The sequence below is a fragment of the Phalaenopsis equestris genome, unplaced genomic scaffold (genome assembly GCF_001263595.1).
Source record: "Phalaenopsis equestris unplaced genomic scaffold, ASM126359v1 Scaffold000090, whole genome shotgun sequence".
NCBI lineage: Eukaryota > Viridiplantae > Streptophyta > Magnoliopsida > Asparagales > Orchidaceae > Phalaenopsis > Phalaenopsis equestris.
The window spans coordinates 875,696-891,497 of NW_018164532.1; the positions used below are offsets into that span (position 1 = coordinate 875,696).

General features: G+C 36.0%; 1 protein-coding gene and 1 pseudogene across 1 annotated transcript; both read left to right on the forward strand.

Annotated features, from left to right (window-relative positions):
- LOC110020072 overlaps positions 1-7,205 on the forward strand; it is a 21,968-nt pseudogene extending 14,763 nt beyond the window's left edge.
- A 1,776-nt stretch (positions 7,206-8,981) lies between these two features.
- Positions 8,982-15,317, forward strand: LOC110020017 (5-formyltetrahydrofolate cyclo-ligase-like protein COG0212). The gene is made up of 6 exons (XM_020717959.1): positions 8,982-9,433; positions 9,562-9,652; positions 13,457-13,683; positions 14,570-14,645; positions 14,789-14,914; positions 14,989-15,317. The coding sequence occupies exons 1-6, from the start codon at positions 9,005-9,007 to the stop codon at positions 15,141-15,143; spliced, it is 1,104 nt and encodes a 367-aa protein (XP_020573618.1). The 5' UTR covers positions 8,982-9,004; the 3' UTR covers positions 15,144-15,317.
- Positions 15,318-15,802: the final 485 nt, after the last annotated feature.

Consider the following 15,802-nt stretch of genomic DNA (forward strand, 5'->3'; position numbering starts at 1 on the left):
CTGCGGAATAGTAGTAATGGGTGCCCCGGACCCATTCTCCTCCTCATTCTCATCTCCGTCCTGCTTTGTGTCCTTTAGTAGATTGTCGAACTCCACGAACTCTGACTCTTGAGGAGCTACTCCATAATTTGTATTGGCCTTGTCCTTGTACATCATCTTCTCATTGAAAATCACATTTCTGCTTCTGATAATTTTCCGATCCCGATCATCCCAGAAACGATAACCAAATGTTTCATCTCCATAGCCAATGAAATAACATTTCTTTGACTTAACATCAATCTTGCTACGTACATCAGGATTGATTAGCACATAAGAAAGACAACCAAAAGTTTTAAGATGAGAAAGTTTAACCTCTTTGCCGCTCCAGACCTCCTCAGGTGATTTACAGTCTAATGGGACAAATGATCCTCTGTTGATTAGGTAAACCGCAGTGCTGACTGCATCTGCCCAGAAGGTTGGTGGTAGTCCTGCGTGTAATCTCATGCTCCTAGCACGCTCATTGATGGTTCTGTTCATGCGTTCTGCAACTCCATTTTGTTGTGATGTCCCCGGGACGGTCTTCTCCATTCTGATACCTTGAGTTGCACAGTACTCATTGAACCCACCATCAATGTACTCACCACCATTGCCAGATCTCAAACATTTCAGTTTTAGATCTGTCTCCGTTTCAACCATAGTCTTCCAAGTTTTGAACACAAAAAATACATCAGATTTATGCTTTAGAAAATAAACCCATACCTTTCTGCTGTGGTCATCTATGGATGTGACGTAATAGCGAGAGTCTTCAAGAGATGCCACTGGGGAAGACCCCCACACATCGGTGTGTACCAGTTCTAGTTTTCTTGCATTTGACACCCTGCCACCTTTCAAGAAACTGGCCTTCTTCTGCTTCCCCATGATGCAACTTTCACACATGCCGAAATCAACTGACTTCAGTTCTGGTAGCTTGCCTCTGGACTGAAGCTCTTTCATACCTCTCTGACTCATGTGTCAAAGTTTGCAATGCCACATGTCTGCTGTGCTCTCTGCTACTGTGGTATCAACATTGTTAATTAGACTAGTTGTCATATATAGCGTATCGGTCTTCTTACCCCGAGCCAGTACCAGTGCTCCTTTAGTAACCTTCCAGGTGTTATCAGAGAAAATTACTGAATGACCTCCCTCATCAAGCTGCCCAACATATATGAGGTTCTTTTTCAGTCCAGGAATGTGTCTAATCTTTTGCAGGATTCATTTGTTTCTGTTAGGGAGTGCAATTTAAACATCTCCCATCCCCACCACGTTCAAAGCTGCTCCATCAGCCAGATACACTTCCCAAAGTCACCTGAAACATAGTTTCTCATTAATTCCCGATGAGAAGATGTGTGAAAAGAAGCCACCGAGTCCAGTATCCAGTCATCAACAGAGTTATGAACTGCAAGTAATAATGCATCATGTACTTTTTCAGTTACAGCGTTAACACTGACGTTCTCCGTCTTCTTAGGATTTTTACAGTTCCTTTTTATAAGGTCAGTTTTGCCACAATTTCAGCAGGTTGCTTGCTGACCATGCTTTGACTTGCTCTTGCTTCTATGCTTTGATTTCGACCTTCCTCTGTTTGAGTTTCTGTTTTGTGATCTCCCTCTGGAATCAACATTCAGTGCTGAACTCGAACTCGAGATCTCGCCAGAATCTTTCCTACGCACCTCTTCAGCAAGAATCAAGTCACGAATATCATCATATTTCAGTTTGGTTTTATCTGCAGAGATGTTAACTGCCATCATCATGATTTCCCAGCTATTTGACAGTAAAACCAACAATATAAGTACACGTATCTCATCGTCAAAATCAATTTCAACGGACGATAATTGATTTGTAATAGTGTTGAAATCATTCAAATGTTGAACAACCGACACACCTTGTTATTCGCCTATGGCTCGAGATCTCGGCAGAAACTTTCCTGCACACCTCTTCAACAAGAATCAAGTCACGAATATCATCATATTTCAGTTTGGTTTTATCTGCAGAGTTGTTATCTGCCATCATCATGACTTCCCAGCTATTGACAGTGAAGCCAACAATAATAGTACACGTATCTCATCGTCAAAATCAATTTCAACGGACGATAATTGATTTGTAATAGTGTTGAAATCATTCAAATGTTGAACAACCGACAAACCTTGTTATTCGCCTATGGCTTTTCATACATACTTGATAGGACCACCATAAGATCTGTCGTCGTCCTCTCCTTTATGACATTGTGAGCAACGGACCTCGATAGAGTAAATCGAATAACCCCTAGAACCTGTCGATCTAACAAATTCGATCAGCCTCTTCTATCTTCTCCGGTCGCTTTCCCAGTAGTGGAAGATGAAGTATCTTACCATAGAGGTAAGCCTCTATCTGTATCCTCCAGTATCCAAAATCCGTGCTGTCGAACTTTTCGATCCCTGAAACCTTCACTTCGTCTCCGACTATCGTTCTTCCTCAGATCCGAACCGAGACTCTGATACCAATTGTTGTGAAAAATGACGACAATAAAACGAAAAATAGATCGAGAAAAATTACTCCAGAAAAACGACACAAGATTTACGTGGTTCGACAAATTGTCTACGTCCACGGAGCTGTAGAGGATTTTATTAGCTGAGGAAATTACACCGTCGAGCGCCTCGACGTTTACAAAAAAAAATTTTATCTTTTCTCCTCTCTCTCTCCTCTCTTTTCCTCTTTCTCTTCCTTCTTAGTCTCTCTCTCTTTCTCTCAAGCCACAGCCACGTGAGGGAAAAATAAAAATTAAAGGAATTACTTCCTTCTTAGCAAACCCCAAAAAAAAAAAAAAAAAAAGGAAAAAAAGGATAGCTTAGACTAGTATGAAGATCTTGCTTGTACACTAAGAAGGAAAGTTAACAGGAGATGCTATAACTTTTATATGACAAAAACATATGCTCTAACCTATTTAAAATAATTTCAGAAGTGTAAGTTATAGATTATAAATGGAGCTACTTCCCGTAACTTTAGGATATGTTGCTATACTATAGTAAAAAAGAAACGAGAGCCTATAGATTCAATGGTGAAAATTTGAGAAGCCTTAATACATTAGAGGTATTATAAGAAATTCATTCTATGGCTTATTAGATTTTTCTTCTTTGAGGAGAAGAGGCCGTAGAGTATAAGATATGATATAAATATTGCTATTGACCTTGATAGGGAAGTTGGTATCATCATGTATAAATTTTTTTGGTGATGGTTCACCTAGATATTAAAGGTTATGTTAGGAGATAAATATGGCTAGCCTTGGCTTTTCTTTTTTTTAGCCGTGTATTGGCTTTATTGATAACCTCATGCTTTGGCGTTGTTGGTAATGATCGAGGGCAAACTCGATAAAGGATAGTTTGGTGATGTTGTTGGGGAGATCATGGTTGGGCGATAATGATCGGGAGACTATAATCAAAGTACAACTATTACTGTTCACGATCGTTGATGCCAATGCTGAGTGAAGCTTTAATGTTTTTTAGATTTCTGAGCTGTCAGTCTTTATGATCTTGAAGTTCAAAGATCTTAAGCTCTTTCTTCTCGTCTAAATGCTCATTTAAAAGATCACTTTGTCTATTAATTGATTTCACAAAATTCTCAATAATATTTTGTATGTTTAAGTTTGGCTTTTTTTAAACTCCAATTGAAGCATGTATAATACAATTGGGTTTATCAGTTTAACTTATAAAGGCTTTAAATTTAACTTACAATAATATCATGATTTATGTGTAATTTTAATTTTAAATGATTTTATTTGTATATCGTCAAATGTGCAATGATCTGACATCATATTAATCGTCTGAGCTTGTCAATCTTTCTACAGTGTTCCCCATCTTTCACCACCAGCAAAAAAATATATAAATAATTTATTTATTTATTTATTAAATGAAAGATTTACGTACGCACCACGCAAATATTACGTATTGTATTTATATGCATGAAGTTCAAGTTCTACTTACGTGTCATCAACAATTTTTATCAAGTATTAATCTTGATGTATTCTTTATAAATGAACATTTAAATTCAAATTCAAGATTATGTGAAAGCTTATAGTCAAACTGATTGGTAAGATAAAATGAACCCAGTGATATCAAAATTGATTCAATATAGATCCAATTAAGCCCACATGAAGCCATTGAGGCGCAAGTGGTGTTTTTGGTTCATAAATTCAATGACTAAATTAAATACAAATTTGAAATATATGTCGTCAAATCGAGCATCTCGACGAGAGGAATCCAATATCTCAAAATAGCTAAATTTCAAGGTTATTAAGGTAACCAAATTTTTAAAACATAACATATGATCACGAGGAATCAGTATGGATATTCAATCAATTGGTCAGGGAAGTTACGCACCAAAAGGACAAAAGGTTATAAATAGGTCTCATCTCTTCACTTGGGAGGCGCAGAGAAGAAGAGAAAAATAAGTGAAATTCAAGAGTCTGTTTTAATGAAGACCCGTCGAGTAAACACCGGCCAACAACGACCACCATCCGTGGGCCCGTGTCAATCACCGGCCGTCATCACTTCATGCTGTCGTCGACCACTGGTCGTCACCAACCACTGCTCACAATTGTTCTAACCAAACTACAGCTTTTGCGGCCAACTACTGCTATTACAGCCACCGACTATAACATTAATGACCAATTGTTGCCTTTATAACAACAAATTATGGCTTTTGTGGACAAGAACCTTTGTTGTTCTTTACAACTATGGACTTTGTATTTAGCTTTATTTTTATAGCCACAGACCACAATCTTTATGACTAACTACTGTATTTGTAACTACAACATTTGTGGCCAATAACAACTGTGACAATTTTCAACTACGTAGTTGTGACCAATTGTTGCTACTGCAGTCACTAACCACAACTTTTACGACCAACCACTGTCTTTGCAATGCAAAGCTCATATTATGTACTTCTTCATCAACAGTAATTTGCGATATTAGACGCTTATTTTTCTTGTAATTAATGTCAGTCTGGATATGGTGAAGCTATTGGCATATATGCACTTCATCCAGCTGCATCCAGAGCAGGTTTTTTGCATAATCCTATTTTTTATTTCATATCCCTTTGCCTTATTTGTTAATATGCTAATTTTATCTCTTTTCTCTGCCTTACCATTTTTCGAGTTGCATTTGTTCATGTGAGTTTCTCTTCCTCGCGTTCATACAAACAATCTGAGTTCTCACAATTTTTTTTTATTTTGCTAATAAATTTTTCCCAAAGTTTTTTCAATGTTTATGGTTTAGTTTTTGATTAATTTGAGTTTGTTGATTTGTCGCCTCCTCTCTCTTTCTACGGCTGTATCCAAAGGTTCCGAATGGTGCTCCGATTGTATCACGTTCTTGAGGTGGTGTGCATTCCTTTCTACCCTTCCCCACCCTCTCCTGCATTGATTCCCTTGAACGTTGTCGCTTTCCAGCTTGCTGCCACCTTACCAAATCACTTCGCATGATGTTGAACACCGCCACAGGAATGTGATACATTTGTGGTTGATTTTAGCATTCCTTCATTATTCATTCCATCTAGAAGCTGCATGAGGATTTTTTGTGGTGATTTATTATATCAAGTGTAGGGGGTGGGACTATTTTGACAATTTTCTCATTTCTTATGATTAGATGAGCAATGCTGCGGCAATCACAGCCGCATTCGGCGGTGGTTAGTGGTCCCAATGACCGGCGTACGATCATTGCCTCTAACTTAAACACTGATGTAACTTTGCCTCATTCTGTGGGAATTTGTTCTTCCTTTGTTCCACTTCAAATTTCTTGTAGTTGAAATATTTCCATTGGACCTTTTTTTTTTTTGCAGAAAATTGATAAGCTTGTCAATTTGTTTTCTTTGTATGGCAATATTGTCAGGATCAAATTTCTTCCCAATAAACTTGATCATGCTCTCATTGAGATGGAAGATGGGTTTCAAGCTGAATTAGCTCTGCACTTTCTGAAGGTTCGACATTTTCTACCTTATCCATACTATTTGCACAGCGGTTGTGTTGGAACAAGTTGTTTCTTGCTAATTTGAATCATTTTAATATAGGTTGATATATGTATTTACATATCTAACATCTAAACTTTGTTTTTTTTTACATTTATGGCACCGAGATCTTTCATATCACGTCAAAAATATCACCATTTTAACTTTTACAAAGTGAAACACACCTTTTTATGCGTATGTAAGATGGTATGCGTGTAAAAATTGAAATTTAGGTGTTAGATATGTAAATACATAGGAATTGAGTGGCATGTATGATGTATGTAAATCTTCCATTCAATAAAACATTTTATAAGCTGCTTTCAACGAACCTATGTGCTGGCTTATATTTCGGTTCCCAAGTGCTAAAATTTTATGCAATTTACTATCCTATAAATTGAATTTTATATATTCTGCATTTTTAATGAAACTGCTATCCTATAATAGAAACTTTTGGTGAAGAAACTCTAAATAATTGGTAAAAATGCCATGAAATTTGTTTCAATGATTAGTTTCTTCCATAAACTTCTGAAATAGAGAGCTATAGAATGGATTTTATTGGAATTGTTACTTCTAAAATGGCCAAATACCTTGACATTTTTACATATAACTCACATTTTTCTATTCTCATGAGAAATTTACATGCACAACACACCATTCCTTTGTATTTACATATCTTACGCCAGTTTTAAAAAATTTAGTATATACATGCTCTTCCTTTCAGGGTGCATTATTGTTTGGCAAAAGGCTCGAGGTGAACTACTCCAAGCATTCAAACATCACACCCGCACCGGACACTTGCGAGTACAGCGGATCGAGCCTAAACCGCTTCAATCGAAACGCCGTGAAGAACTATCGCCATTGCTGCGCCCCAACGAAAATGATCCACATATCGACTCTCCCACATGACATCACAGAGGATGATCTCGTGTCTCATCTTGGGGAGCACGGAACGATCGAAAACACAGATTTTTGAGGCCGGCGGGAAGAAGCAAGCTCTGGTTTTGCTCGAGAACGAGGAGGAGGCTACTCGAGCACTCGTTTGCGAGCATGCGAGCGAAATCGACGGGTATACGATTCGTATATCTTTCTTTCAGTTGCAGAGCATATAGATCTAATCTTTATAATTGTTTTGGAGAACGCAGTGATTACTCCTTTTGATTCTAAAATGTTTTCAGTTGCTGTTTGATTTGTTTATGCTATATTCTTTCATTAGTTTTTTTGGGTTGGATTTGTAGGCTCTGTTTAGTGCTATGAAGTTTATTTCTACATAAAAGTACAGGCTGATTTTTTTTTTTCAATTTTTTTTTGTATGTTATAAAATAAAAATTTGGGGCATTTGCATATTTGCCAGCCAATTACTAGTTATTTACATAGCATCAAAACTCTACCGTTTACATTTTTGCCCACCAAATCTCTTATATAACATAAATATTATTATTTTTTCTTTTAAAAAGGTGCATTATATGTTTTCATGCATCCGTAAGGTGTTTGTATATATATATATAATATATGTATCTGTATGTATGTATGTATATATATATATATATATGTATCTGTCTGTGTGTAAAAATTGAAGTTTAGGGGTTAGATATGTAAATTAACCGGTATTGAGTGGTATGTAGGTAAAGCATGCATATAAATTTGATGCGGATAAGGTCTATGTTACTAATTTTCAAGTTCTTTTAAAGTAAGCTATGAGAGTTCTGGTTCGCTCATAGGGAAAAATTTTACATCCGAAGTCTGGACGCAATTCTGCGTGCGGACTTTCAGTAATATGTTGCCACGTATGTTACATTGCGGAGGTTATTACGAGGATTAATGTAGGGGTTATTGAAGTAGAACCACAGAGGTTATTGATAGGTTATTGTAGGGGGTTATGAAGTGCAATCACGTAGGTGATTGGGGGGTTATTGATGAGGGTATTAGAGTGAAACAATGGAGGTTATTGAGGAGTTATTGCTTATTATGGGAGTTAATGCCTCAATAACTCTCCAATAATCTCCCAATAACCCTCCAAATAACATCTGGAGTTTCACTCCAATAATCTCTCCTGCTCCACTCAAATATTTTTTCAAGTGTGACGATATATTATTAGAGTCCGCACGTAGAACTACGTCCAGTGTTTTGACAGAAAATTTTTCGAGCTCATAAAAGATTTTTCCCTAAATTTTGAGATGATGATATTCAGTTCAAACATTTAAAATGTTTGAAATTACAAAGATGACCAATTTATGAAAATAAAGGTCGTTTTTGTTAAATTTAGATTGAATTTTTTGGCAGAAAACTGATTGATATGTTTCAACTATGATGTTTATTTGGATCTTTTAATATTGTTATTGTTAAAGGCATCTGCCGCTGACGTACATGGAACGTGAAAAATAATTAAAAAATGATCATCTTAAAATATATTTATTGAAGGAATATTTAGGCATCTTTGAAATTTAAAAAATATTAACTTGTTTTTAATATTTTCTTTCAACTATTAAATTTATGTATTTTATCAAATTATTAGGTGTTTGTTAAGTAATAATTTATTGTAAATATTAATTTTTTAAAAATAAAATTTTTGATTTTATAAATAACTAAAATTTAGATGACATATATGAAATTGCCTAAGATGCCAATTCGGGTTAGCGGGCTAGATTTGGATAGACCCAAAAATAATTTGACGTGAATTGGGTCAACTTGAGTATTAGCTGAATAATAAATGGGTCGAATTCTCTAATATGAATTTCACTCATAAAATATTTGGGTCAACTTTAACTCGAATTTTCTAGTAGAGTTTGAGTCGTATTCGCATATCAGTTCAATTTCAATTCGGGCCGATGGGTTGGGTTGTGCTTTGACCCAAAAATAACCCAATCTAAATTGGGTCAACAACCCAAATCAATTTTGAAAATATTGAGAGCAACTCTGACACAAATTTAGAACCAGCGACAAATTTTGACACCCTAAATTGCCCCCCGTGGTGGTGAATTGAAGGAGTGTAGGAAAACATTACGTCAGCCTAGCAATGGTGCTTTATCAGCACTCGTGGACTCCCGCCACTCCACTCCTCTTCACCCGAAACATATCCAACTGGCCGGCGATTGCCTCCGCCCGTGGCGGCGCTCCTCTAAAATTTGCCCTCCTCTCCGCTCCTATCCGACGCTTTCCCTTTGCTTCAGCATCTTTCAATCCCAACGAATCTGGGACAGTAGAGAGCTCTACCTTCGACCGCGTAGCGTACGAAGCCGAGCGGCTACGGTTAGACGCAGCTGCTCGTGACTCAATGGCGGCGATGGCGTCGGCTTCAGAGGGAAGTGAAGACGCTGGATTGTGGAAATGGAGGATTCGTAAGAGGATATGGGATCTAATGGAGGCGGAGGACATAGCGCGGAACCCTCGTCCTGTGCATCATCGCATCCCGAACTTCGTTGGCGCGCCTAAAGCCGCAGAATCGGTTCGTCTTATATTTTAAACTGTCTGATTGTTTTCTTTGTGTTCGGTTATTCGTTTTCTTTATGTTTTTCAAGTTTTCGATTCTTCCGCTGCTGCTGCTAATGTTGTGGTTATAACGTGGTGATTAAGTTAGGGCGTCTTGAAGTATTTCAGAAGGCAGAATGTGTGAAAGTCAATCCAGATTCGCCTCAAAAGCAGGTCCGATTCTTAACTCTCATAGGTTAGTATTTTAACTTTTTAGCTTTGTCAGGCTTATATTAGTCTGTTCTGTTTCTTTTTATTTTTCTTTTTTGCTGATGCACGAGTTGTATATAAACTCGTGGTTGTTATCTTCTTATGTTCTGGCAGTCAATAAGATTTGATTTGGATTTAGCATATGGGACACTTGTCTTTCAGTCCTCTTAATTTACCACAGCTACCTAGCAAAATGAAGAAACTTGTGCAAGAAAATTAAATTTAGAGATGAATTGGTTTTAATTGTTCAAGGGAAAGAAATATGATGCTGCAAGTCCATATAGGAAGATTTTTTTTAGTCCATATAATTGTCTTTCAGTTGCAAGTTAAGCATGCAAAGTAATGGCATGATGGACTTGTTCAACTATATTGATTTAGAATAACTTTGTGCATGACATAGCTAGAGAATTATCGAGGTAAAATGCCCTCTGTCTTCATCCATGTGGTGCCAGATAATCTTTTCATTGATTTATGGTCTCCAAGATTTTTGAGTTTGTAGCCACCAATGCCAATAAATCAGATCCAACTCGCATATTACTAATAGTTTATTATTCTTATGACTAAGGAAACGCTTCACACTTGCTTCAAACTGAGTATTACCCTCTATCTTTTTTTTTTTTGTTTCCTCAATTCATGATTCTTAGGTGGTGCGAAACTACGAATAGGTGGCATTTTCTAGTTTTTTTCCCTCCCCACCTTTTTTAGAAATCAGTTCCTATTTGTATGAGGTGGGTTGTAAGTCTAGTTCCTTTTCTATGGTGTGTCATTGTTGTTTGATTGGAATGTGTTGATATTAAATTTGATTGATCTTTTTGTGGCTAGAATGCTTCGTGTCAACTTTTCTTTGTCGGAGTGATGTCCGGGCACATTGAATTGGAAGTATAGAGCACCAACTCCACTTTAAAAATTGGCTATCTAGGCTAGGTTGCTAACGGCTAATTGCAGCGAGAGCTTCTTTGTAGCCCACAATTCTTGCACAAATAGCCAATTAACAATTTCAATGCATTGTGAGAAGGCATTCTTAGAGTTGAAGGAGAATCTAACATCCTCATTTTCGCGGACCAATCCTTAGCTAGGGGAACTGCTACAATTATACCCAAGGGCGAGCAACTTGGTAAGCAGCTCGGTCCTTGTAAGATAAGTGGCAGGGAAAGCAACTATTTATCTTTTATACCAACAAAGATTTGGAGGTAAATTGAACTATCGTCATGGAAAAGTTAAAATTTGATATTGATTTTCACAATTGGAAGCATTAGTTGTATTAAAGATGCAGCTTATTAATTTTAGGCCACATATGATACAATGTTGGTCATATTTAATGTTCTTAGTTTTTCCCTCAATCTTGACGTAAAGTGGTCGATGGCATTCGAGGGCTCTTAAGTCATTATAGATCACAGTCCAAGGAGGTTTGGAAGAAAAAAAAAAGTTATGTTGTCGTAGTACTTGTTAATGTTGCAACCATTGGTTACAATTCTTGAAAATTTTGAAGTAATTCATGTCTTGTGAGGAAAACAGGCTAGCGGATCCCTTATTTAACATTGAACAAGCTAAAGAAGTTACTTCAGGCAGGAAATTTATCTCCCCCAAATTAACGAGGAGCAGGGTCGACACCTCCCCTGGAAATTATAATTTTAATCTCCTTATTGTATGCCAACTTACCATGCAAAGAGCATTGTTATCTTGGTTTCTAGCTTGGGGTATTTCCATGAAGTTTTTTATTTTAGAAGAGTCTATTTTGACACATCTATGATGCAAAAAATACCTTAAATTTTATAGATGATGCAGGAAAAGCACATTTTAAAATTTTCATCTAAATTGAACTTTCAAAATTGTCCAAAAACGAACCTTAGAACATTTACATGCTCATGCTGTGTTCAACTTATTATTGCATAATCACAAATGTAGCACCATGTTTATGTATGAGATTTTTTAAGATATGGGTGTGGGTGGTTCCAACATTTTTCAGCCAAATTGTATCATTGGTACGGTAAATATTGATTGGAGTTTGAAAATATTTGCAATTCTCATCTACTATCTCCATCTTCATATTGATGTAACATTTTGATCCATGCATGATCGAAACTTATAGTGGACCGGGTTCTTGCCGACCATGATTTTTCAGTATGCGCATGGGGAAATCATTTTTTGGGCATGCTTTATTTGGGCAATCAGACCTTCCTTCTTTAGCAGTACAATGTTTGCTATCAGGTATGCTTATTTTTCCTTCCAGATGAAAGTAACTTGTTGAGCTGGCAATCAACCTTGATCTCTAATCTTTTTATCCTTAAATATTTTTTAACAAGTCTCATTTCATGATTGATGGTAATCTTAAATACTATTAACATCGATCTAGGGCTACTAGACATTGTGGGAAGGTTAGGAGATATGTTAGGAGCATTGTGGAATGAGAAACGTGAGGGGAGATGATGATGGTGGTTCAGGAATTGCGTAGAATTGTGGCTGGATGGCAAATTACACGCCAAAACAGCAGTTCGGTAGCACAATAGCCAGAGCAAAATGTTGTCGGACATCTGGGATAGATCATCTTTTTGAACCATCATGTTACAAACACACCAACTAAGAAAGATCTAAGGATGCGTCATTCTAGTCAGAATAAGCTAGAGGAAATAGTTTCTATTGCATAAATCAAAGCCAAAAAATTTCAACCATGTTCTAAAACAACTTACTTATACTAAGGTGGGTAACCCGTCAAGTACTTATTAGAATGTATTGATAGGAGAAATGGGGAGATTCATCCTCATTTGGCTATTGAACTCCACATCATACTTTTCTTCAAAATGTTGCCAGCATTTCAAGCTGAGGTTCAACTTCGTTTTCATCGTGTCTATAGTCTTGTGCTTGTTTATGATGATTATGGAATTTAAAGATGCAGGAAGTTTATTTTTTCAGTTTACTATTACATGTTGATTTTAATTTAAGCATGGAAATTAATAAAAAGATCGATTTATTTAACTAGCCTTTGCTTTTGAGTTTCTGATACATAGAATTGATGTTAGTTTTTGCAGTTTGAGAATTTTACTTTTAGTTTCTAGTTGGCCTAAACTTCTAATTTAGGAGCATAGTAAGCTTTATTTTGTACTTTCTTGTAGATGACCAATTTGGAATGATTTAGTCCTTGTGAAACACTGAAATTTTGAGTTAGAAATGCCTTTTTCTTCCACCATAGTGAATACATCAAATTTTTAATTGAATTTATTGTGTGCGACTCAAACTTCATCAGCACCATAGCCACTAACATATTCAACTTTCATAATAGTTCTTTTGGTCCATTTAAATGCATACCTCCAAATTTCTATGTATCTACATATCTAACGCCCATACCTTAATTTATTACATTTATGCTGCTCAAATTTTTCGTATCACATAAAAAACACCACTGTTTTAACTTTTATAAAGTGAAATACACCTTTTCATGTTTAGGTGTGGTAGCATATATGTAAAAATTGAAGTTTAGGCGTTAGATATGTAAATACTCAGGAATTGAGTGTTATGTATGTAAATCTTCTTAATTTTTTCTTCCCAGTATCAGGGAAGCACTTCTTACTTGCATCAACCTGTGCATTAAATTTAAACCACCAAAATATTTCGTATCACATCAATAATATCACTATTTTAACTTTTACAAAGTGAAATACACCTTCTCATGCATAGATAAAGTGGTATGCTTGTATATAAAAATTGAAGTTTAGGTGCTAGATATGTAAATACATAGGAATTGAGTGGTATGTATATAAATTTTCCTTTTTATGATTCTGCTTTGATCTTTTAGATGGAAAGAAGTTGCTGACCCCTCAACCACGTCTAAGAACCGGATTCTTTTCGGTGTTAGAATCTCAGATGATTCCGGCTGGATCCATAATGGAGGCATGCTCTTCATTTGGCTTTGCAAAATATGGGAAACCTATTGGTTTGGATGAGAAAATTAAAGTAGATCTGTTGGTTATTGGATCCGTCGCTGTTGATCCGTGCACAGGAGCCCGACTTGGGAAGGGTGAGGTAGTATTTCTTGCCTCATTCTATTACACTTCAAATATGCTACTAAATATAACATGGGGCATTTACATACATACCACACAATTCTTATACGTTTACATTTTTATGACCTAAACTTTTCTTTTTACATGCATAACACTCAAATCTTTTAATATCGCATTAAAAAAATTTACTCTTTCTAACTTTATAGAAGTGAAATACACCTTTTAATGCATAGTTTTTTAACACCGAAGCATTCTAATGTAAACATCAAATTTTAGGTTTTAGATATGTAAATACATAAGAAGAATTGTGAGGTATGTATGTAAATTTCCTTTTTAACATAACATCAAATCTAGAAATGTTAGCTTAATGTTGTATGAATTGCTGTCGAGTAATGTGTTGTGTGGTTCCTGTGAGTTGCATGATTTGAAAACTGTTTTTTGTCATGGACATCTTTATTGAAGTATTTGCACGGGTTGGATTCAGATATTTCTAGTCATCCATCTGGTTTGAATATAATTATTTTGATTATAAATTAATAGTCATTGTTATCATCATCATTTGCCCTCTTCCAACTATTTCATATCAACATATTTATATTGTTAGGCAAAAAGTAAAATGCTCATTTACTTTCCTTACTAATACATATATATAACATTTCCCCTCGATGTGTGATGCAAAGTAATCTTTTATTTGAATCCATGAGAGTTCACATATTCCTTAATGACTCAAATTAAGCACTTGATCTTGAAACTACAGCGATTTTTTTTTCTTCCTATCCATGTTAGATGTGTAAATGTGAATGTTTGTGTGGTATGATGCCCCTTAAACATATTGCAAAAAACAAATAACTTCGATCACAAACTGCACCTTTGAATTGCATTTTGACAAAATCCAGTTATTTTAGGGATTTGCTGAACTTGAATATGGGATGCTGAGACACATGGGGGCTGTTGATGATTCTACTTTGGTGGTAACCTCAGGTAAGTATATTTTTGATCTGATGTGAAAGATTTGGGTGGTATGGATATAAGAAAGTAAAAGTTCAGGTGTTAGAATGCAAATCCATAGGAATTGGGTGGTATGTATGTAAATGCCCTTTTGATTTTTAATAATCTCGCTGTAGTGCATGAAAAGCAATTGGTCGATGACATTCCTGTGGAAAAGCTTCTCATCCATGATGTGCCAGTGGACATAATTTGCACCCCAACAAAAGTTATTTACACAAACACCACAATTCCGAAACCTCAAGGTTAGTATAGAAAAAAAAACACCCTTACATTCTCCATCCAATTTACAAAATTTAATTTAATTTTTTTTTTTAAGGAATCTATTGGGACAAGCTTTCTCCAGAAAAACTTAGCCAGATTCGAGTTCTAAGAGAGCTAAAAAAACGAATAGAGAAAGAAACAGGGCAGGTTTTACCCTCCGGTCCTTCTGAAAAGCTTCCCCCTACAGCCCAAAGGAGAAAACCAATGTGAGAGGATAGATCTGCAAATACATTTTGTTTCATAGGATGCTGCCAAAACTATTTTGATGCTTCGTTTCATGGTTATTATTGCATAAACTTTATACTTCAATAGGTAATGGATAATACTATTTGTCTGATGCATGAAAACTATTTGGGGGCATTTACATACATACCACACAATTCTTTTGTATTTACATACCCAACACCCAAATATCAAACTTAGGGTGTTAGATATGTAAATATGTAAGAATTTTGTGGTCTATGTCTAAATAAATAAATAAAGCAGATACATAAAACAACAAAAGACTGTCTACAATTATATCATTCATTACAAAAATTACAAATAAATCTCAAAATTATGAAAGATTCCGGCTGAATGTAAAAGCCACAAAAATCTCATTGAAAAACATTATGAGATTTTCACCCACGCCCTAACAATTGGTAATAATTATAATAATATTTTGTAATTTATCCCTTCCTACTTCAAAAAAATAAAAATAAAATCACTAAGAAACTATGCATAATATGAACTGTAGCTGGTAAACTCTGCTTTGTCTCATCTGCATCATCATCGCCTCATCGTGAAGACGACGGTGGATAAGTACCGGAATCCTTCCACCTCACCCCCACCCCCGCTGACGTCGACGGCGGCGCAGCAGCCGTCGCCAC